This window comes from Ctenopharyngodon idella, chromosome 17 (assembly GCF_019924925.1).
Source record: "Ctenopharyngodon idella isolate HZGC_01 chromosome 17, HZGC01, whole genome shotgun sequence".
NCBI classification, from domain to species: Eukaryota; Metazoa; Chordata; class Actinopteri; order Cypriniformes; family Xenocyprididae; genus Ctenopharyngodon; species Ctenopharyngodon idella.
Genome location: NC_067236.1, coordinates 18,183,844 through 18,208,427, shown reverse-complemented (window position 1 = coordinate 18,208,427; position 24,584 = coordinate 18,183,844). Strand labels below are relative to the sequence as shown.

At 42.1% G+C, this 24,584-nt stretch overlaps 2 protein-coding genes across 5 annotated transcripts; one reads left to right on the top strand and one right to left on the bottom strand.

Annotated features, from left to right (window-relative positions):
* Window positions 1–458: 458 nt before the first annotated feature.
* On the bottom strand, window positions 459–24,236 carry fancm (FA complementation group M). Of its 3 annotated transcripts, none has more exons than XM_051867175.1 (23): window positions 23,399–24,236; window positions 21,658–21,830; window positions 21,501–21,578; window positions 21,256–21,414; window positions 10,644–10,775; window positions 10,144–10,276; window positions 9,966–10,058; window positions 9,744–9,836; window positions 9,476–9,657; window positions 9,201–9,407; window positions 8,515–8,734; window positions 8,176–8,327; window positions 7,903–8,061; window positions 4,835–6,041; window positions 4,392–4,471; window positions 3,614–3,685; window positions 3,455–3,538; window positions 3,208–3,364; window positions 2,743–2,849; window positions 2,260–2,658; window positions 1,238–1,544; window positions 858–1,149; window positions 459–788 (listed from the first exon to the last, which is right to left on the bottom strand). In XM_051867175.1, the coding sequence occupies exons 1-23, from the start codon at window positions 23,985–23,987 to the stop codon at window positions 701–703; spliced, it is 5,163 nt and encodes a 1,720-aa protein (XP_051723135.1). In that variant the 5' UTR covers window positions 23,988–24,236; the 3' UTR covers window positions 459–700. The 3 variants fall into 3 exon arrangements, with proteins under 3 accessions (XP_051723135.1, XP_051723137.1, XP_051723136.1); XM_051867177.1 differs by having other exon boundaries at window positions 3,208–3,361; XM_051867176.1 differs by having other exon boundaries at window positions 3,614–3,682.
* Window positions 13,631–20,157, top strand: soul3 (heme-binding protein soul3). Of its 2 annotated transcripts, XM_051867228.1 has the most exons (6): window positions 13,849–13,999; window positions 16,394–16,488; window positions 17,466–17,505; window positions 18,846–18,987; window positions 19,054–19,237; window positions 19,321–20,157. In XM_051867228.1, exons 1-6 carry the CDS (start codon window positions 13,964–13,966, stop codon window positions 19,490–19,492), a joined length of 669 nt encoding a protein of 222 aa, XP_051723188.1. In that variant the 5' UTR covers window positions 13,849–13,963; the 3' UTR covers window positions 19,493–20,157. The 2 variants fall into 2 exon arrangements, with proteins under 2 accessions (XP_051723187.1, XP_051723188.1); XM_051867227.1 differs by lacking the exon at window positions 17,466–17,505 and having other exon boundaries at window positions 13,631–13,999.
* Window positions 24,237–24,584: the final 348 nt, after the last annotated feature.

Here is a 24,584-nt window from a genome sequence, read left to right as displayed (position 1 = left end):
TTGTCTATGGATCATTATTAAGGGTTAACTGACTATGAATGACATGAATGAGTGAATGTAAAGACACTAGTCTAATCTTGGCACATCTTGATTTAAGAATGTTTCGATCTTTGTGCTGGAAAACAAGACAGAAACACTGAGGAAGAACATCATTTTTTGTAGTGTAGATGCATCATTTATTTACGTATTTTAATCTCGTTTTTATTTATCGATTTTTTAAAATAAAAAATGTATTTATATTAATATATCTATATATACACACACATAAACACACATTACCAGCTGATTATTGATGCTTGTATAATGAAGAGGAAGAGAGAAACAGAGCCAGGATGAAGGTCCAATGGAGTCCAGCGCCCTCTAGTGGCTCAAAACAAGACCTGAACCTGAACTTCAAACACACACACACACACACACACACACACACAATTACGCTGAAGGAGAAAAGAGTGGAGCGGTTATTAAAAAGATGGAGCTCTTTTATTTCTCAAAATGGCATCTGCTCAATTCACCTGTAAACATAAATACTTCATTACCATAATGGCAACATTCATAATCTGATCTGTACAGAACTTTCCTTAACAGAAAACACACATACTGACATCACATAAACAGAAGATATAATCCTGATTATTCCACCGTCTGTGTGACATCATGAATCCATATTTCATAATGCATTAAAGTGCTGAGAATAAGTTAGTTAGCAGCAGCTGTAGCGCAGACAGCGGTAAATGTCCTCGGCTCTGGAGCGGCTCACACGCGCAGACGCCTGCAGCTCCTCCACTGAACTGAAACAGCAGAAACCAGAGTCAGTCGTGAATGACTTCAGTTCAGAAGCAGGTGTGGAGTTGACGTACCTGCTGATCATGTGACCGACGGAGCTGTAGTGATGGCACATGTTCAGCGCACTGATGTAGCTCACGTGCGGCAGTGTCAAGCAGAACTGAAGAGCCTGCTGCCGGTGACCTTTGACCTCCAGGGGTACGTCGATGGCCTGACCTTTCCTTCTCTCCACCTGCGTCAGTTCGCTCAGTAGCGCAGCGGTTTCATCCGGACCTTTGCTGACCAAGAGCCGAACGCCCGCCTTCACCAGCGCCGCCAGCGTCCCGTCATAATAGCGGCTGCGCTGAAACGCTCGCACCGCCTCACCTGACATCATCAGAGAGAAAACTGTCATGTGATCATGAAAGATGCAGGAACAGTCAGATACAGGAAATTCTCTGTTGGTGGTTCTCACCAGGTTTGGTGCGGTCACTCTGGATGATCAGACACACACGCTCGTACGACGCCTGCAGCCGCTGGATTCGCTCCTGCAGCCGTTTGCGGTTCTGAACGCTGGCGACCTCCGACTCGCTCTGCCACTCCACGGCCATGCGGTTGCTCACGATGAAGTCTGCGCTGACCAGCGAACACACGTGAACCTGGACGCCGTGTCGCAGCCGCAGACAGGACACGACCTCTGACCCTCCGCTGATGCAGCGGCCGTCCACTAACACTCTCAGAGGAGCGTCTGCAGCCGACGGACTCCGGATCGACACGGCCACCTGCAGATGGGATCACACACGGGGCTGTCAAGCGATTAAATTTGATATATTAAATTAATTACACGATTACAATACAATTATGATACACACAATAATTAATCACACATCAAATTTCGAAATTACCCCAAAAGATCATTTAAAGTCATTATTGTGTTAAATAAGAAAAGCATTAAATAGACATTACAAAAAGTAGCTTTATAAAAAAATTGCGTTACCCGTTACTCGTGCGATTTTGCGGCAGTTACTGGTGTGATTTTGCGGCCGTTACTCAGGCGATATTGCGCTCGTTACTCGTGCGATTTTGCGGCAGTTACTGGTGCGATTTTGCGCCTGTTACTCGTGCGATTTTGCGGCCGTTACTCGTGCGATTTTGCACCCTTTACTGGTGCGATTTTGTGCCTGTTACTCGTGCGATTTTGCTTAACTATATCATGATAAAAATATGAGACAATAACTCAGACAGGCTTTTTGGCCCTGATATCTTGAATTTTAGGGTCATTCTAACTGCATTCTATAGGCTTCATCACGCAGTGAGTTGTTGCTCCGCTATGGAGATCAGGAGCGTGGTGGGGCGGGTGCGTTAAATGCGTTAATAATTGTAATACATTATTTTTCCCCATAACTAATTAATTATGTTAACGTACTAAATCGACAGCCCTAATTTACATTTGTAGACATGTATGTTGAGCTGCTGTGTGTCTCATTTGAGTCTCACCGGTTTCTCCGGATGGAAGTCGAGCTCTTCTGACAGCGCGGCCTCATCACTGAGTCTCTGCCGCTTCATGTCGTCTCGCTCTGGCCGTCGGGGGACGCTCTGCAGACACTGCGGGACTTTAAACACAGAGTCTCGTCCGTCACATTCCTCCTCTTCCTCACTGGAGTCCTGTATGCGGATGATCCTGGTGCGTTTGTTTCTCTCTGGATGAACTCTTCCAGTGGGGTTCGTCGCTCGTATCCGAACCCTGCGGCGCGTGGCGTACTGTTTCCGCCCGTCGACATACGAGTCTTCAGCGATCAGCTCCACAGGCTCTTCATCATCGTCACTCTCCTCCTCATCTTCACTGCCATCAACCACAAAGCTGTCCTCCGCGTACGTCTCGTCCTGTTCTGGCACCTGCAGCACAGACAAATGCAGAGTTTGACGGAATGACGAAAACAAAACGTTATGAAGATCTTTAACGAAGCATCTGGCGCTCACCTGTGAGAAGATATCCATGTTATGTTTTAGTTTATACGTCATTCGGACCCGGTTCTGCACCGCTGGACTCCTGACCGACTTCAGATAGACCGCCTGCATCTCAGAGTCTGATGATGGGAAGACGACACAAACCCCGCTCAGCGTTTACTTCAGAAATCATTCTAATATGCTGATTTGCTGCTCAAGAAACATTTCTTCAATATTATATTTCTCATATTATCAGTGTTGAAAACAGTTTTATATTTTTGTGGAAACTGTGATGCATTCTATTTTTCAGGATTCTTTGATAAATAGAAAGTTCAAAAGAACAGCATTTATTTGAAACAGAATCTTTTGTAACATTATAAATGTCACTTTTGATCAATTTAATGCGTCCTTGATGAATAAAAGTATTAAAAAGTCCCAAACTTCTGAGCGGTCATGTGTGTATCAGTGGGCATTCATATGAGAAGCAGCGAATCTCACCGTTCAGACCCTGAGAGCACTGGGTCGCGTTCACCACAAACCCCTGCAGCGAATGATTCTGTTCATCTCCATCTTCTTCATCTGATGAAACATCTTCATCTTCAGAGAGCTCGGCCTCCTCGTCCAGGAACTGACACCCTTGGCGACGGACAACCTTCTGGAAGACACAGGAAATGATGCATGAGAATCAAAGACATGGCGCTTCTTCTGTATGTTCTGGTGGTCGTGTTCCAGTGGGGTGACGAACTTGAGGCTTCCTGACGTGACGGGGCTTCACATCTCTGGGCTGATGAAGGGTGACGTCCTGAAAATCAGCATCACTCTCCTCCGACTGAAAAACAGACAAAGACTAAATGAAACGATGATGAAGACACAGCGTTACACAGCCACTGAACTGCAGTCATACCGTGTTTAATGCAGCCATGCGTTTCCTGCGCGCTTGAACGGGAGACTCCACGTCACTGCAGATCTTTGACTGCTGCGGAAACACACAATCACACACGGCATCACTTCTAGATTGCTCCTTATCTCAGCATGAGAAACTTGCTGTTTTTACCCAAAGATGCACAATAAACTTGTGTGAAAAGTCAGAATATGGCATAAAACATTTACACATCAAGCACAGTTTCCATCCCATGTGTTCAAGACAACAAAATCGTCACTTCCTGCGAAATTGGTGCAAAATATCAGTAATAAAAATGGAAGCTGCTCTTTCTCCCTCCATCATAAATGAGTTGGTCTCAGAGCGTCAGACGAAACACAATAAACGCTGTCATGTGATCTTGCGATCGGATGCTGGTGTTTGGGAACACAATCGTGTGAGACGCTTCTGGAGGGAATTAAACCAAATCATTCTGATGACAGACTTTGACTCAGAACCACCAAACCAACATTTGAGATGCTGCGATGCGATTGGTCCGCTGGTTAGTCCAGTTATCCAATCACAGCCTCTGCTGAGTTTTTTGTTGCGAGGGATTTATTCAGTAAATGTGTTTCTGTCGTAATTTATGCGCATGTCCTCTTATCGGATAAAAAAAGTCTGCCTCAATTGAGCACATATGTTTTTTATGAGCATTTTAAGTGCATCTCAGCGTTTCCATCCAGCATTTTTTAACGCCATATCCCAACATTTGCATCCAAATATGTGGATGAAAACAGAACTAATGTCACATGACAAATCTGACCTCTGGAGAAAACACAGGATTGACTTTATGAGCTGGAGTCCTGAGAGGAGTCTCGCCCTCACTGTCGCTGCTCAACACGCCTGAAACACACAATCATACATACTTCAGCTTACAGTTCATCATAAAAAACATCTCTGCATGAATAATTCATGAGAGGAAACGACATTATAAACGTACAAGGAAAGTGCTGATCTGTAGGGGCGTAGCGGTACATGCACATGACGGTTCGGTACGTACCTCGGTGTGTTTATAAACATTTGAATAAAGCTTGACTGAACTTTTCCACTCAAAAACTGAGGTGCATTAACCAATCAAAGAGGCCTACGATCAATCAGATCCAAAAAGAAATACAAAACCAGTGCTAAAGGAAACACCGAATGACCCGTACGGATCCGTGTGCCGTTACACCCTACTGAGCTGACTAGAGAACGCAATCATCCCACCTGCACAGGAGAGACGCTGCTGAAACATCTTTGATCTCTGAGACAGAGTCTTCTGGAAGGATCTGCGCGCTGACGGTCGCGTCTGGTCTTCTGCTCTTCGTCCGGCTGGCGGCAGGAACACATGGTTGGGCGTGGAAGCGCTGGGTCTCAGCACCGGACTCCATTGATCTGAGACGAGCGGCGATCGGTCAGATCTCCCGTTTCCTTCGACTGGATGAGGCCGTGTGGATGAGACTGCAGGAGACGCTTTCAGAGCAGATACAGTGATGTTTCCTGCTCCCGTGTTGACACATTCCTCCTCCTCAGACTCAAACCCGAGGTCAAAGTTCACAGAGAAGAAGTCCTGCGAGCAGTTGAACGCCTGATCAGATCCTGCGCTGTTCGATCTGTTTCCTGACACGTCGACAGGAGTCTGCTGCTTTCCATCAGGTCCGGTGCTCTTGTCTGGCGTCCGAACATCAGGAACGCTCAGCTGAAGGAAAGCCTCGTCGTCTCCAAACAGGTCGACGCTCTCGTCCAGGCTCACCTGCTCTTCTTGTTGCTCCTCGGCTTTCGTGAAGTCTTTGTCGTCATCGTCGAACAGCTCGTCCCAGCCTGGTGAAAGAGCGTCACACTCCTCACGCTCTCCGTTAACTGGCGCCAGGCTGAACGTCACCTGAAACGCCTCAGAAAACGGCTCATCTGGGGGAACACTGAGGTCAGGCAGACTGAAATCAAAGCCCTGCGGTGGAGATCTGGACAGGAGCTCTTTGACATTGGCGAGGATCATCTGAAAAGCTCTGGTTGTCAGATTGTGACGGCAGCGTTTAGGACTGACGTTCTGCTCGGACTGATAGAACATGTGCTGTAGATCCGAGCTCTCGTCCTGCTGAACGCAGGGATCTAGCAAACACTCCAGACACTCTTGTTGTGATGGTAGATCAGACTCTGGATGGACGCCGTCATCTGTGAACGGGACACTGTCGACTCGCTCATCCTCGTCGAGCCGGTTCTCTGTGCTCTGGATCAGCGTCACAGACGTCGTGTCGTTCTCTCGTCGCTGATCTTCAGGGGCTTCATCCCAGCAGCGATCAGAACGAGGAGCCGTGTTGGACTTTGGCCTCTTCTTTCGAGGGATTTTGTCAGTGTTTGGTTTTGTTGTTCTGCTGTCATCAACATCCTCTTTCTGCAGATGCAGCATGAGCTCAGACTCAAAACTACAGTCGCCCTGTGAGGAGAGAAGACCTTCATCAATCGATCCATCAGCCTTATGATGCTATTATAAATATAAATACATAGATAAATATGAATATGAATAAAATACGTATATAATATGTATATAATATATATATATAAACACATGTATCTATCAATATACAAATAAAACTATAAATAAACAATTAAAAAAATATAAAAAATAATAACTAGATATGAAATAAAACTTATCTATATACAAATAATACATTTATACATTAAAATATATATATATATAAAATAAATAATATAAAATATCTATCAATCAATTGTTCTATCTATAGATATAGATATATAATATATAAAAAACTCTCTATTATGTGTGTAACATATAAAAACATATAAAATAATTAAATATAATATAAAAATAATAAAATTCTGATATGATGCAGATATATAAAAACAAGATAAAAGTATCTGCTAAATGATTAAGATCATGTAAATTCAGACGCACATTACACATCTTAAATTAACACATTTTCACAATATTTACTCAAATGTTCTGTTTTATCCATTGACAAGACTGTAGTAGACTTTAGATCTGACACAAGAGGGAAACAATGATTGTGTGTTATTGGCTGATGCTGAGAGTCTAAAAGGGCCAAACATCAGCGGTCATGTGACTGATTTAACCGTCTGTCAGTGACTAGTTAGTATCCACTCAAACCTCTGAAGTGAGCAGCATGTGAAGATATAGAACTATAACAACTGCAAAAAACATAAAACGCCTCGTCCATGAAACCTAGTGCTCAACGTCATAATGAGGTCATCATGTGACGCGTCATGTGAAACGGGCTGAAGACAAAAGATGCTTTATGTGATTCTGACTCAAACTACACAGCACAGTAAACTTATCAAGCCATGAATCATCATTAAAGTGCATTATTTATCAGAAAAATGAGCCTGTTAGAGACTAATCCAGTTCAGCTCAGTCTCCAGGAGAGAATCTCTCCGCGGATCATCTTCTGACCCTCATCATGTTGCTCGACGATCTTCAGACGATGTTTTGACAAGAAGAAGAACAAACTACAGCAGAGAATCAGGGTGTCAGATGTAGGTCACTCAGGATGACCCACTTCCAGCGCTTATGTAACCGTTCTGAGAAGAGTTGCATAAGAGCGCATGTATAGAACGAGGCGGCTGATGAAATGAGTCTCCATTATTAGAGAATCACTGACGTCACATGACATACATACAGGAACCGCTCTCAGAGATGAATCGTGTCCATCACCTTCTCTCCCATAACATCTTTCAGTAATCGTCATAAATAAGGTTTCATTCTGTGAAAAACGTTTTGAAATCAGACATTGCATAAAATAGAAAAGGTTCTTTGAACCTTTTAACTGGCTCCTCCCCCTAGTGGGCGGTTCAAAATGTACATTTCTACATTATTTCTACAGCGCTTTATACAATACAGTTCGTTTCAAAGCAGATTCACAGTAATAAACAGGAAAATAAACAGAGTTGAGTTCAGCTGTGAAGCAGTGATGTCATCGTCCAGCTCTCGTCCAATAGTGTCAGAGCAGCCAATCATATTGCAGAATACTGAGTGATAGTTAACAGGTTAAAGAAACTAGAAAGCAACATATTGACTTTAAGGCACTTGTCATTCAGACGGTCATGTGATCTTTCTCTGAGCTTATATAAAATATAAACATTTCTGAAAATCGACTCAGCTAATGGACTCGTGACGCATCGAGAGACAAAGAAGCAAACCTGTTTTGATTTGGACACGCAGGTTTAAACACTCTTCACCATGACAACTAAGACTCTGAGAGCCGTATCAGGACATGAGACGCTTGTGTGTGTGTGTGAGTGTGTGAGTAACAGCTCACCTGCTCCTCCTGCCTCAGTCTGTCAATCAGCTCCATGATGGAGGTGAAATGGAGGCAGCGCTCCGAATGTCCCACGCTGTGTGTGTGGAGCGGCCTGTTCTGCCAGTGTCTCCACTCCCATAAGGACAGCTCTCTGACGGGCCCCGACACACACGGCTCCTGCGCGCACACACACACACACACACACACACAAGATTCAGGCCTAAATATTGTAGTTCATTTGTTCATCTCTGCTGATGTCTGGACAGGGCTGATGATGTTGTCCGTATTCACCTGCTCTGACGGCTGGTCACTGAAGGTCAGCAGAGACGACGGTCTGAACACAGGCTGAGCTTCATCCTCTGACAGTCTCATGGTGGACGTCCACACGGCCTCTTCAGCCGCGCTCAGAAACCCGTCGTCCTTCACACACGTCTGCTCTCCTCCTGCAGAACACAAGACTGCTGCTCAATCCGTTATAAAGCATTGCTAATGCTAGTCAAGATACAACTGTTCATGTTAGTTCACAGTGCATCAACTGATGTTAACAAATGTTTTCTTGTTTCAAGCATAAACCAAACAAACTTCTGTCAGGTTTATACTCAAAAGCTGTGACGCAGTGGTCTGTCGTACCCATCATCTGGAGGTTCAGCGATGAGCGGCGACCCTTTGTGGAGCGTCGGCCGGCGTCTCTGTGTTCAAACTGACCGCAGCTGATGTGCATCTTGTGCAGTGTCGGAGTGACGCCCGCCGGCAGCATTCTGGGACTGTGAGGAAACATCTGGAAACTGTGCTTGTTTCCCATGATGCTCTTGTTTATGCTGCGCCGGTTGCTCTGGCTCTGGTTATACGTCTGCGAGAGAGCGAGAGGTTTTGAATGCTATGAAATTTTAAACCACATCACAGGTTTTCCTGCTTGAATGTTGATTATTTTCCTCATATTCTCCATTGTTCAGCTCCTCTCTTCCCAGTCTGTCAGTAACGCTCTGTTTAGTTCCTGTCTCTATGAAGCCCCTCCTACTGAAAAGCACAATGTGCTCTGATTGGTCGGCTGGAGCAGTGTGTTGTGATTGGTGTTTGGGAAATGTCCCGCCCCTTACCATAACCGCCAGTTTCAACACACTACTAACTAACTCAACCAGGCCCCGCCCCTTTATTCTGCGTATGAATTATTTAAATGAGGAATATTGTGAAGAAAACTCAAGATGGAGGCGTTTCAGAAACACTGACACTGATATAGAGAAGAACTCCCGCCTTTTTCCTGCTCAAACAGCAACATCACACACTAAAGACAGATGAACCCATGCGGTCACACTCACTCGTTCCTCTCGGCCCTCGGCCAGTATGACCACGATTCGTCCCTGTCGCCGGCGTCCCGTGCGGCCCATGCGCTGGACCAGGCGGATGGGACTCTTCTGAGCATCAAAACACACGATGAGATCCACCTCACCGATGTCCAGACCCTCCTCGCCGACACACGTGGACACCAGCGTGTTGAAGCCGCCCTCACGGAACCGACGCACAACCTGAACAGAAGCTATTTGAGCATCTAAATCCTTCCTGTGATATATATGATGAACACACGCTCACGTACCTCCAGCTGTTCCTTCTGCGTGAACCCTCGAACCCCTTTCCCGGCGGACGCCTGACCCATGAAGGTCATGACCCTGACCAGCGGCTGGTGGCGGTTCAGCATCTCTGCGATCTCCTGCACGCTCTCCCGGAAGGACGAGAAGATCATGACGCGTGTGCTGACCTCAGTGGAGGCTTTCGACTCTGTACCAATCACAGCAGAGTTCAGACACAAGAGTTCAACAACACTGACGGGACACAGAAATCCCTCAGTTCTCGTATGAGTTTACCTGAGCTCTCGGCCCACGTCTGAAAGTGCCGCAGCACCACCTCGTCCAGTTTCTGTAGTTTGGGGTGACTGTAGACGTACGGCTCTTGAGGCCCTGCGAATGAAACACACTCGCTCGTAAACATCAGACATCATTTACTCACCCTCACTGGACACGTATGGAGGACAAACGCAGATGTTCAAGCTCCAGAAAGTCACTCTGGGTGAACAGAGTATTAATCACCTCGGCTGGATGTGGCAAACATGGTCTCCATTTCCCTGTAGAGATCCATGAAGACTGGACACCTCTGAAGCTCGTTCTTCATTCGAGACGACTCTGGGAAAACAACAAACCCTCATGAGGTGAGGAGCAGAAGAGCATCAGCAGCAAACCAGCACGAGTGTGAGGAGGATCTGAGTACCTTTGGGTCCAGAGAAGATGTTCTGAATGAAGAGGAAGAGCGATCTGACGCCCATCTGCTGCAGTAGCTCATAGCCGTGATATAGACTGATGCAGAGGGCGAAATCACCCTCGATCGGCCCCTGCTGAGGCCCCTGATGACACAACACACGCTCATCTACAGATCACTGCAATGTGTGAGTCAGTTCAGTGCAGTGAATCAGTTCAGTGCAGTGAGTCAGTTCAGTGCAGTGAGTCAGTTCAGTTCAGTAAGTCGGTTCAGTGTGGTGAGTCAGTTCAGTGCAGTGAATCAGTTCAGTTCAGTGAGTCAGGTTCAGTGCAGTGAATCAGTTCGGTGTGGTGAGTCAGTTCGGTGTGGTGAGTCAGTTCAGTTCAGTAAGTCGGTTCAGTGCAGTGAATCAGTTCAGTTCAGTGAGTCAGGTTCAGTGCAGTGAATCAGTTCAGTTCAGTGAGTCAGGTTTAGTGCAGTGAGTCAGTTCAGTGCAGTGGCGTCAACTGTACCTGGACGTGTGGCGGTGGGTTGCGTCTGAACTGTTCTCGGGCCAGAATGATCTGGTACTTTGTGAGGGAGCGGAGGTCACGGTGATTCAACAGCCTCATCTGGGTCAGACGGGACGTAAACTTCTCTAAAACCTGCGAGGAAAACAGGCCAGAGAGAGCAAGCCGTGTGAAAATCATTTCAGCAGCACAATGGAGCCCACAGACTCTATTCAATCCCACAATCACACCACATATTCCACTTACACCTTCATCTTTCATCCTCACTGGACGAGTGTTTGCTGCCCTGCTGTGACAATGTACATTCAATCTTTTAGGATTTTTTTCTGATCACCTCTTCTACACAAACCCAAACCTCCCGACCACCAACACAAGACAAACACAATCAAGAGTTCAAGATGCTCTTATTGATTAAATGTGTCTGTACATGTCGTAGAAATATGAATATTTAGAATATTCTTTCAAAACATCATAAAATCTTTTCAGTATATATATATATATATATATATATATATATATATATATATATATACACGGGTCATTCTACAGAACTGGTTCAAAGTCAGAGTTGGAAACGTCTTGAAAAAATTTTGTATGTATGTAAATTGTATAATATCCAAGGTACACTTTTCTAGTAATTGTGCAGTTTATTCTCATATTGTATTTCCAGAAAGTTTTGGAATATTTTTCCTCTCCCCAAATTTGTCACTACCGAAACACAATAATAAATAATTTAATAAGAAGGGTCACATTGACCTGTTAAGATTTTGTCTACATCTACCTTGTAAATATATTTTTTGCTTTTTTTTTTTTTTTTAATTCACAGGTAAATCAATAATAATTACAATTTTAACAATATTTCAAGTGTAATTTATGAGATTTTTTGCATTTTGAATCCAATCTTTCTTTGTAAAAGTCATAAAGTTTATCAAACTGATTTCAAAGTGAAGGATTCATTAGTTTGAATAAACATTGAACCAAACACTATAATAACATCTTAGTTGATCATTCAAGATACTTTATGTTTGACAAAACATCCCATGTTTCATTCGTGACTGCACAGTTTCGGTAGTGACAGTAATGTGTTGGTAGTGACCACATCACATGACAGGATTTAACTCACATACTAAAACACTCATGATTTGCATAACTGTACTAAAATTTTGTTTATTTCCCCCAAATAAATGATTGTGTTCCCTTTTGTCACGACCGAAACATGTGGTGATGTTTCGGTAGTGATAATTTTAGACACTTTTGAGCCACTCAAAGATGCTAATCAGCACACGGTTATCTAGCACAGTTCTGAACAGTTGTGCACACATAAAAACTACATTTTATGGAATAACACACAAAAAGCTTGCTTAATTGCAGAAAAAGGTGTTTGTTAGTGACGTTCCTTAAAGTTCCACACAGATTCTCAGAGTTTTGAACACATTTAACTCAGAATGATGGAGCTATCTACTGTGAAAGAGGCTATGAGAGGGAGGAACACAGGAATATTTCCTGATCAGAAATGCAGAAGTGTTTTTTTACATAAAGTTTTATGATTTAGAAATGAAATATAAATACTTTTTAAACTTCACTAAAATATATTTTTAAAAACAACAATGGAAAAAAAAATTGCAAAAATTATTTCAATATCATTTTCACAAGTGTAAATGTAGGGGTCAGAGTTCAGGACAGACTCCTCCCAACTGAAAGTACCCAATAAATGATGATTTTATATATATTAAACTTACTGATATTTTAAATATTATTGTGGGATTCAATAGATAATTGAAGGATCTTAGTAAACATCTAACATTTGAATACTTAAATGCTTTTTAAATGTGTTTTTACCCATAAAAAAATGGTACAATATTAGAAATAAAGTGTTTGTTTGTCAGTGTGTCAGTACACAGAATTCAACAAACTATTTTCAATTGCAAAGCAAAAATAAAATATCTGGCCTGCTACTTAGTGTTCAGAACAACAACATGACTGTAAATGTGCTTAAACATACGGGAACACTGTGAGGAGAAAAAGACGGAGCTCTATAACATACAGGACATCTGAGAGCCGAACCGAGCTCATGAACACGATCAGATAAAGACGGAGATGAGAGAGAAACGCTGTTAAACTGATTGAGTCCTCGACGTTCACACTGATGCTGTCGAGACACAGGAGGATCACATCTCTGTAGCTCTGGTCAGTATAAAGTGTTTTCAAGGTTTATTCCAGGCTAATGGTGTGATCCAGATTTGGGAATAATCCTGAACTTTCAGCTGAAAATCTCTATTTACAGCAGCTGAAATCAGACAAACTCAAGCAGCACTTCAAGGCCTGATAAATTATATTAAATAGCGAATGAAGCCTATATCAAACACACACACACACACACACACACACACACACACACACACACACACACACAGGGCTGATTCTACATACTGAAGCAGATAAACAGGAAAAACATGGTCTCAATCTCTTGTTACAGGTGTAAAATCAAACCAGCCGTCTCAGCGTCTGATAATCTAAATCTCACACAGATTCTAAATAAATATCAAAATCAAGACATTAATCCAACGGAAGCCCATTTCCACCAAAATCATGCTTTTGTAAATCATAATTATGACATACTAAGTCATTTCTGACTTCAATTTCAACTTTTTAATCTCATAATCGACTGACTTTTTGCTATAATTATGACTTTTGTTTATTTTTTATTATAAATAAGATTAACCAGAGCATTTTTTGGTGGTGAAAATGGGCTTCCACATTAATTTGTCTTCATTTAAAAAAAAAAACATTTAAATGAAGGACCATTAAAGCATTTGTTGGCTGTTTTCTCTGTCATACTATAATACACATATTAAATACATTTTATAGATTCTTATTTTGAATACATATAATCTAGAACCGTCGTTATGATTGTTAGATACATTTAATACTGTACTACACTCTGTGAGAGATGAGGAGGGCGGCGCTTGTGCGGTCACGTGACCGCGACTCTGCCCATAAAAACGTCACGACTCGCGCCTGCAAAACAACACGTAGGAACTGGAGCCCGTTAATAACGCGAGATTAGCGATTAAATATCCTGTGCTCCGGTACACGGACATGACAGTGAAATCCGTGTGACCGCAGGTGAAGTGAACACGATCACGCAGTTTCGTTATCGACTGATTCGGCGATGGATCAGGGCGGGTGTCGGCTGAACGGCGGCGGCGGTGATATGATCACGCTGGAGGATCTGGAGTCCATGTCGGAGGAGCAGCTGTCAGACAGTCCCGAGGAGGAGCAGGAGGAGGAGGAGCAGGGGAGACTCCTGCGCTACTGGAGAGATGTGGCGCGAGGACACCAGGTGGAGGTGCCGACAGGTAAACAAACACACACTGACACAAAACACACCGAGCTCACTAACTGTACAGAGGAGCGTTTCGCGCCAGTTTAACGGTCATTCCCCTCAGCAGCGCGACTGAAGCACACATATGCTGTCTAGGTAGGCAGCTCACTAGGCGCCTCAGAGACACACAGGCTGTGAAGTGTAGATAAACAGACCAACATGCTTCATTTAGCAGAACAGAACTTCGATCAACAGCTGTAATGTATGGAAGCTGGTTTCCACCACGGAAAAATAATAATAAAGGCAATTTTTATCTCATAAGTCTGAGGTAAAAGTTCATAACTGTGAAGTTTTAATAATTCTATGATAATTCTATGAGTTCTAACCACAACTATAACGATAACGCTGGAATCACTTTCAGTTGATGGCTGTCAATGTTTTTATCTGTCAATCAGAATCCTTCTTTAACGGGTTAGTTCGCCAAAAAAGTAAATTACTGTCATTAATTACGCGCCCTCATGTCGTTCCACACACGTGAGACTTTCGTTCATCTTCGGAACATAATTTATGATATTTTAGATGAAATCTGAGCAACCATTCAAAGCAACGAAATTACCACATTCAAGGTCCAGAAAGGTACTAAAGACATCGTTAAAACAGTCACGTGACTGCAGTGGTTTAATCTTAATGTTATGAAGAGACAAGAAATGTGTGCGCAAACACAAAAATGTAACTTTATTAAACAAATTTGTCTCTCCCCTGTCATTCTGCTATGCTATTTATGTTGCAGAGCTTTATGTTTACGTCCGAACGCCGGCTCAGTATTGGCTGACGCTGGTCACGTGATCAGCACGACGCATGCGTGTGATGCTGACGCAGTAGCCAGCGTTTGGACGTAGAACCTGGAAGCGCTGGACGTAAACAGTGTATGAGAATGACACAGAAGAGAAGAGATTGTTGAATAAAGTCATTTTTGTTTTGTTTTTGCGCACAAAATGTATTCTTGTCTCTTCATGACATTGTTGAAGCACTGCAGTCACATGACTGTTTTAACGATGTCTTCACTTTTTGGATTCTGGATTTCTCTTTTTATCACTCCATAAATCAGAAAATACTGTCAACAGACAGAAAATACATGTTTTTAGGAGTAAAATGGTGTATAAATCAGGTGAATGATATAAACAGACCTTCAGAATATAGATGTATGTAAAAGTGTAAAGTTTGGTGTGTGTAAAGCTGCTGAAGTGGAGATTTCTGACGCCTTTAAAGAGATTGAAATCTACAGACACAAATAAAATAAACACTTGCTTTCTTTCCACTAGTTATGAAAAGCCAAATCTCTCTCAAAACTGACCAGTGCGTGAAAAAGCACCGTTTTAGCTGGTCGTGTCTAACATGATCCGAGCTCTCCCACATATGCGTGACTATTGCTCAGGCAGGGAGGATTTTCCCATGATTCACTTGTGCGGCCGATCCTGACCCAGTTCAGCAGATTATCACATGATGCTGATGGCTTCAGCTCTGTTCACCATATCAGAGTTTATAATGCACAATCAATCCACACTCACATTCATCTCATCGTGAGGGTCCTGCGGAGCGTGCAGCGCTCTCTGAAGGGTTTGTGTTTGGACTGTAATCAGGTGACGTGTGTTTGTGTGCTGAGATCTCAGAGATTATCCAGACCAATGCCTTTCTAAATCCAGTCCAGTAAAGCGCTTTACACGGCCGTACACGTGAAGAGCGAACATCAGAGTGACGCTGATATTACTGCGAGATTCACTGATTCAAATCTAGTGAGAGCGTGATGTTTTAACTGACTTGATGAAGTGCACTGAAGTGTTTGCTGTCGCTGCTCATTAGCGTCCCGCAGCAAACACACACACACACACACACCAGAGCAGAGCGGCTGCTGCATTTACTGTAACTAGACCATCTGCACTGCAGTCACACAGCTGGAATAATTAAGATTCTTCTGCTCACCAAGGCTGTGTCGATCTGATCAAAAATACTGTAAAAACAGTAAATATTATTATAATGTAAATCAGCTGTTTTCTATGTGAATATATAGTAAAGTGTAATTTATTCCTGTGATCAAAGCTGAATTTTCAGCATCATTACTCCAGTCTTCAGTGTCACATGATCCTTCAGAAATCATTCTGATATGATGATTTGTGAGAGGAATGGCTGATTCTCAGACGTACAGGGAAGTGCAGTAGTCAAGTCTAGAGGAAATTAAAGCATGAATCACTGTTTCAAAGTTCTTAAAAGAGAGAAAATACTTTCATTTTAGCTAAAGCTCTTAATCGGTAGAAACCTGATTTGAAAACTAGATTAACTTGCTTATCAAACAAACAAACAAACAATCTGTAGCTTGAGTACACAAACATCTACTGCGCATGTTAATGTCCATCTGCTCCACAATTGACAGACATGGCCGAACCCATCCAGCAGATCACCTCCAATAATGACGGCACACACACACGGGAGCAGGTCCCTTACACACTCCTCACACGCAAGGAGAAGGTACGTACAGCAGGATAATGAAATACTGTTCTCAAACCTGACAACTGTAAACTGTGTAACGTCAATCTGAGATCACAGAATCAATGGCTGTTTCTATACAGAATTTCACTTATGTGCAAAATTGGAAAATCGCATAAAACATTTTTTAAATAAATCAGTGTTTCCATCCCATGTGTTCAAGAGAACAAAATCATCACTTTCTGGTGCAAAATATCAGTAATAAAACTGTAAGTTTCTGCAATCAGGCTCTTTCTCCCTCCATCATAAATGAGTTGGTCTCAGAGCGTCAGACGAAACACAATAAACGCTGTCATGTGATCTTGCATTCGGATGCTGGTGTTTGGGAACACAATCGTGTGAGACGCTTCTGGAGGGAATTAAACCAAATCATTCTGATGACAGACTTTGACTCAGACGTTTCAGAACCACCAAACCAACATTTGAGATGCTGCGATGTGATTGGTCCACTGGTTAGTCCAGTTATCCAATCACAGCCCAAAGTCACATGAGGTTTTTTGGATTTATTCGGTAAATGTTTCATTGTAGTTTATGCGCATCTTCTTATCGGATAAAACAAAAAAATGATCCACCTCAATTGAGCACATGTTTTTTTTACATGCATTTTTAGAAATTATGGGATGTGATATTCCAAAATGCACATAAAAATAGGTGGATGGAAACTACTGACTAAACAACCAGTATGAATAATACACATGATCAAACGCACATGCATGAATGTGGCATTAAATGTGACACAAGGATGATGAAGATTGACTGGGCACTGAAACCGTTAAACTCCACCCACTTTCATTGATTGACACTTTCCATCCAGGTCAAAAACAAACCAAAGCTGGAGGCAAAAATGCAATTGATATGAAAAACACGCCCATGATATGACAAAATTGTGTATAAAAAGTGAATATTATGAAATGTCATAAGAAGTCTGTTTTTATTTAACATGTTTATTGCCTCTGCAGATTCTGTATTGATGAGTTCAGTATGAAAATACTCCAAAAGGTGAAACATGAATCACATCTGGATCATTTAACAGTTATTAAAGGATTAGTTCACTTCAGAATTCAAATTTCCTGATAATTTACTCATCCTCATGTCTTCCAAGATGTTCATGTCTTTCTTTCTTCAGTCAAAAAGAAATTCAGGAAAATATTCCAGGATTTTTCTCCATATAGTGGACTTCACTGGGGTTCAACGGGTTGAAGGTCCAAATGTCAGTTTCAGTGCAGCTTCAAAGAGCTCTACATGATCCCAGACGAGGAATAAGAGTCTAATCTAGAGAAACCATCGGCCATTTTCTAAAAAAAATAAACATTATATACTTTTTAACCACAAATGCTCGTCTTGCACTGCTCTGTGATGCTCCACGCATTACGTAATCACGTTGGAAAGGTCATGTGACGTAGGCGGAAGTATCGCGGTAGAGTGAAAAACTCATTTTCTCCTCCAACTTCAAAATCGTCCGACATCGTTGTTTTACCTTTTTTTTGTAAAGGCCGTTTGACTTAGTCTTTGACGTTCACTTTGTAAACACTGGATCGGTACTTCCACCTACGTCACGCGTGACCTTTCCAACATGATTACGTAATGTGTGGAGCATCACAGAGCAGTGCAAGACGAGCATTTGTGGTTAAAAAGTATATGTTTATTTTTTTTAGAAAATGTCCGATGGTTTCTCTAGATAAGACTCTTATTCCTCGTCTGGGATCATGTAGAGCTCTTTGAAGCTGCACTGAAACTGACATTTGGACCTTCAACCCGTTGAACCCCAGTGAAGTCCACTATATGGAGAAAAATCCTGGAATGTTTTCCTCAAAAACCTTCATTTCTTTTCCACTGAAGAAAGAAAGACATGAACATCTTGGATGACATGGGGGTGAGGAAATTATCAGAATTTGAATTCTGAAGTGAACTAATCCTTTAACATGTGTTTGAGCAGAGCATTTACTCTTCACGATCAAATACACTCCTGTAACTCAAACGTACAGCAGGTCATGGGTTCGATTTCCAGGCAGTGCATGAATTCAGAAAATATATACTGCTTAAAATGCACTAATGTAAGTCAGTTTGGATAAAAGTGTCTGCTAAATGCGTCAAATTCAAATACACAAGCGCCTGTACATAAGATATCAGCACTGATTCAATTGAAGTATTTGACAAATAAGATTATGTCAAACTATTACATGACACATACATCTACAAACAGACTCTTAAAGAGAGGGTTAGGGTGAGTAAATGATGAGAGAATTTTCATTTTTGGGTGAACTGTCCCTTTAAATGCATGTGCAGTTCCTCCATTGCATCATCATGTGACTCTGACGTTGGTGTGTCGTTGTGTTTAGTGCGGTGAGGTGGTGTACGAGAAGCGTCACTATGAGAAAGCGCACTGGGCCTGCATCACCGTTCACGAGGACACGTATGAACAGAGCATCTGCTACGGCTTCATGAAGATCATGAGATTCATCTGTCAGCAGAACACAGCAGGTCCGTGAGCACAGATCCAAACACGCGCTCTCACCACAACCTAACGCCCTCCATCTCTCTCCACAGGCAGTTATCTGGGCATGACGATACCCATCGTGACGGTGGTCCGCACAGACGAGCAGCACACCACTCTGTCGCGGGCCGTCACTGTGGCGTATTACCTTCCCACGGTGCACCAGAATGACCCGCCGCAGCCGCATGACCCCGAGATCGTCATCGAGCAGTGGCCCGCCACTATAGTCTACACCAGGTGGGAAAGAATAACCAAACAATCTGGAAATGATTTCACCTTTAACATGATTCATGTGACTCAACACACACGTGTGATTTCAGGGCCTTCACGGGCGCCACTAACGAGCTGTCAATCATTCACGAGATCAGCAGTCTGGCCGAGGCTCTGGACTCTCCGGCCCTCTGTGTCAACGACTCCTTCATCGTGGCCGGATACACCAACCCAGCGGCCGCCAATCGACAGAACGAGATCTGGTTCCTGGAGAGGCCTTGAGCTGCTCGCCAACGACCTATCTTTACCCAGAATCCTCTGCTCCTCTCAGAGACCATACAACAGGTTCAACATCTGTTCAAACATCCTAGTTCCTGATTACCCATGAGCACTGCTCCTCTGATGTTCATGAGCGCTGTCTGATGAACACGAGAAGAAGCTCATTAATATGCGTAACACTGATTATAAGCTGAACCAATACAAACTCAACGAGGTCAATCAGTCTGTGAACGCTGTTGCTGTAAGACAATCATGCTATGATCACACACACACACTTGCTCTTACACACACCTGTCTGTCTCTCGCTCTGTTTCGCTCTATAAATCAACGCTCATGTAGTCAACAAATCAATATAATAGACACACACATATATATTATATATTGTCATAGTGCTATTTTTGTTAAGTATTTTTGTAAATGTTCCTTCTGTTACTCCTCTATTATGTGCAGATGTCAAACAAACAAGGAAATGAAGAGTTTTCAGAACGAAACACGCGTGTCTGTGAATGAAGTTAATGTCAGACGTGAGACTCGTTCTCTCTGTCAGTGTGTGTTTCACGGCTCATGCGAATGTAAACACTCGTCAGTATAAACACTACAGCCACTGTGATTTCTGAATGCTTCTGTTCATATTTCTGTTCTGAATAAACTATTACTGAATCACAGAACGACTCGAGCGTCATCTCTTCACTGAACACAGACAACCCTCTTGCAGCATCTCCTCTGATGATGAGGGCGGGGCAACCTGTCACTCACATGAGATCCACCAATAGCAAACCACAACCATCTAATCAATTCCACACAGACAAAATCAAGCCCCGCCCTACATTTGTTCTTGTTTGAAAAGCGTTTCACTCAGATTTACGACACAATAGAGAAGAAAAGACGAGCACAACTTCACTTTCATGACGACTTTAATTGATTATGAAAATAATCTGTAGTTTCAGCACTATAAAAGTAATGCTCAAAGGTTCGGCCTATGAAGCAGCAGCTGCTGTGGGATGAAGCAGTGCTGAATGAGATCAGACTGAAACATTCCAGCGCTCAGTGAGAAGTGAATAAACTGAACACATATTCCTGTAGTTCTGCTCACTGAATGAAGCATGGAAAAATGAAAACTAGTCATGTGACACCAGCAGAGGGAGCAACGGCTGAACAAGCAGAAGCATTGCAAGCCCGAGTCCAAACCACCGACACATCATCAGACCTTCATCAGGTCACGTCACCTTTAATCGGGACAGAAGTGTGTTCAGCTGACCAAACAGTCCATGACTTTTCCATTACACATTTAAATTTCTCTCATGTTCTTCACTAAAAATGAAGGAACAAATTCAAATAAGAAATATGATGTCAGCTTACATCTGGATTTTGAGCTGAATTAAAGCTTATTTTGTCACACTGATCTCAGCGTGTGTCATTGTCGATCAGAGCCTCATCTTCATTACATTTCATTATACGTCTATCCTGACTGAGGTCTACAGTTTCCACAATCTACTTAGGCGTACTATCCGCAGTATCAAATCCAGCCACAGCGCCATCTACAGCTACAGGCCTCTCACTGCACCTGCAGTGACTAAACCACTGGTTAACCCGTTCAGTACTGTAGACAAGCTTCTGCACTCCTGCATTAGTCTGATGTGTTCAACACAAACACCGTCAGCACAACCATTTCTCAACGTACTTCATCAGACCAGCCTTCTCTCTCTCCAGATCACCTGCAAACCTCAGCCGCCCCTGACATCATATCCGCGCATGACGTGTCTCACCTGCAGGTACTGCGTCTGATAGCGAGTGAGCGACTCTCCCAGCGGGACGACGATCTTCTCCAGGCTGCGCTGATGGACGTGCGTCTGGACGTCGGGACTGTCTTCTGAGCGCAGCTCGATGTGAGAGATCAGCAGGTTGGAGATCACCTGCTGCACCGCCTGCGCAGAAAACACACACTGTGTGAAATACCTGCTCAGGAATTTGTTACATTCTGAGATCAAATCACCGTTACCCATCATCTCACCTTGACGTCTCCTCCAGGTGTGGCGCTGAGAGCCAGAACACGAAAGTGCTGCGTTTGGTTGCGCAGCTCCCGAACCACCTGACGAACAAGCACACGTGATCAGAACGAGAGAGAGAGCCCATCATGCTTCAGTCAAACCGAGGGAAGGAAGCGCTACCTGACAGTAGGCGTGATTCCCGGTGGCCTTGTGGGCCTCGTCGATGACCACACACTTGACCTGAGCGGCCGGGCAGGTGTTACGGGACAGATCGTTCACCATCACCTGAGGAGTCAAGAAGAAGACGCGCCTGGACCGCCAGAGCTCTCGCCGCTGCTGCGCCGCCGTCGAGCCTGAACACACACACACACACACACACACACACACACACACACACACACACCATATATATATAGATTTATGAGAGTGAACTGATGTATGAGGATTTGATGTTTAATGTAATTCTGATATATTTTATTCACTACAGCAGCAGTTCTCAAACCTTTTGTCACCTTATATACATAAAATATCAACTTGAAGAAACACTGAGAAATTAAATTAATATTTCAGTAATTTGAGAACACATTCATAACAAAAAAATATTAATTAGAATGACACAATAATAATATAAAAATTGTTTATATTTATTTTTTAATATTATTTTAACTAATTATAAAAAAGATTTCAGTTTTATTTTGATTAATTGTTCAACTGTTACATTCGATTTAATTATTAGTTGTTTTTTTCAGGGATTCATTGGCATGACGGACCCTGAGATTTAAAATTAATATTTAAATAATTTATCAAAACATTAATAATTAACATTATTAATAAGAATGACACAATAATATTATACAAATATTTTAATATTATTATTATAACTCTACTTATAAAATGTAATGTTTTTAATAATTACTGTAATGTGCATTCATTTAATTATTTCTTATTTTTTTTCATTCTCATGACCTTTCGAGGTCACGACCTCTTGACTGTTTCCATAAGACACTAAATTTCAAGATGATTTTTAATATTATTTAACACATTAATAATAATTAAAATTATTATAATTATAAAATTTGAAATATAAGGATGATTTTTAAGCACTGAGACTTAAAGATGATTTTTAATATTATTGAACACATTAATAATAATTAAAAGTATTATTATTATAATTATAAAAGGTAAAGTTTTTTAATAATTATTGTAATTATTACATGTAACGTTACATTCGATTTTATTATTTATTAATTTTTTCATTCTCATGACCTTGAGGTCACGATCTCTGACTGTTTCCATAAGACACTAAATTTAAAGATGATTTTTAATATTATTGAACACATTAATAATAATTAAAAGTATTATTATTATAATTATAAAAGGTAAAGTTTTTTAATAATTAGTGTAATGTTTATTCGATTTTATTATTTATTAATTTTTTCATTCCCATAACCTTGAGGTCACGATCTCTGACTGTTTCCATAAGACACTAATTTAAAGATAATAATAAAAATCACTTAACAAAACATTAATATTAATTAAAAATTATTGAGAATGATACAAATATTACTATTATAACTCTAATTATAAAAGGTAAAGTTTTTAATAATTATTGTAATGTTACATTCGATTTAATTAATTGTTTTTTCAGGGACTGAATCCCATGACCTCTGGAGGTCGTGACCTTAGCTGTTTCCATTAAATACCTGAGATTTGAAGTAAAAAACTAAATAATTAAAAACTACACATTAATAATTATTATTACTGAGAATGTCACAATAATAATATAATAATTATTATTATAAATCTGATTAATAAATTAATTTATAAACTAATACTAATAAAATGGTTGGTTTGATTCCCTACAGGGATGCCATCCCTTGACCTCTGGAGGTCGTGACCTGGGCGGGGTCAGTGACCTGACCTGTGAGCTCGGCCATGTGCTGCTGCGGGATCCCCATGACCCCGTAACAGGCCTGGATCTGCTGCGCCACCAGCGGTTTGGTGGGAGCCATGAAGACGATCTTGCCCGCGGGGAACCAGCGGTAGTAGTTGTACATGAGGACGGCGGCGATGAAGGTCTTGCCCAGGCCGGTGGGCAGACAGACCAGCGTGTTCCTCAGCAGCGCCGCCTCGCAGATCTGCAGCTGGTACTGCCGGACGGGGTAGTTGGTGGGGTAGATCCAGACCCGGCCCGCAGAGGGGTCGAATCCCGGCTCGGGACCGGCCTGCAGCGAGCGCTCGGCCTCGAACACGGCCACCAGCATGACGTCATCATCATCTTCATCATCAGCTTCATCATGCTGAGGAGCTGCTGTGGTCTCACCCCACAGACTCCTGCTGTCCGGCTGCTCGGAGGCGCTCACGGTGGGTTTGGTGCGTTTTCTCTGATCCGAGGTAGTTTTGCTTCGGTTTGAGGTGGTTTTCCTCCGGTCTGAGGTAGTTTTGCTCTGGTCTCTGTGAGGCACGCTGCAGCCCCATGACTGGAATAACGTCCTCTGATTGGAGCTCATTGTAGAACCATCATCATCATCATCATCATCAGCGAATATTTATAAACAAACGCAGTCGAATCAAACATACCGCATCTCCTTCCGCTACTCGGCGCTCAAATCAAACACATTAAACGCTCATACCTGAAACATATTCACGTTTTCATCTTCTAAACAAACATAAACACAAGAGAACAAATGAAACGGCTGATCGAATGTGGCGCGCGTCCGGTTTACGTCACCGAGAGTGGAAGTGCGCATGCGCGGGCGATGTTCGCGTGACGTGCATGTAAAGCGCGCAGAATTTCCGAATATTTCATCCTGAGGTAAAACTTTTTAATGGATTATTCATTTTTTGTGATGTTTGTAGATTATGTCTGTAAAAAAATATATAAAATAATAATAATAAAAATGAAAAAGACTGATAAACAAATAATGTTTTATTTAGCGTCAACATTATTATTTGGGGAAAAAAGTGATTACACATTTTCGATTTTTTTTGTTAAAAAGAACGAAATAATAATAATTATTACGATTATTAATATTGTTTTAAATATTAAATTATAACTCTAAATATAAAAAGAATTTAGTTTTATTTCGATTAATTGTGTAGCGATT

Bases quoted from the DNA above. Each gene is read 5' to 3' on its own strand.
- fancm (XM_051867175.1), bottom strand. From the start codon at position 23,987: ATGAGCTCCAATCAGAGGACGTTATTCCAGTCATGGGGCTGCAGCGTG. The intron at 8,735-9,200 runs GTGAGTGTGACC...GCTCTCTCGCAG, and splicing joins CCGAGGGCCGAGAGGAACGA to ACGTATAACCAGAGCCAGAG. The intron at 8,328-8,514 runs GTACGACAGACC...TGTGTTCTGCAG, and splicing joins GCTGAACCTCCAGATGATGG to GAGGAGAGCAGACGTGTGTG.
- soul3 (XM_051867227.1), top strand. From the start codon at position 13,813: ATGGATCAGGGCGGGTGTCGGCTGAACGGCGGCGGCGGTGATATGATC. The intron at 16,489-18,845 runs GTACGTACAGCA...CGTTGTGTTTAG, and splicing joins TCCTCACACGCAAGGAGAAG to TGCGGTGAGGTGGTGTACGA. The intron at 19,238-19,320 runs GTGGGAAAGAAT...GTGTGATTTCAG, and splicing joins GCCACTATAGTCTACACCAG to GGCCTTCACGGGCGCCACTA.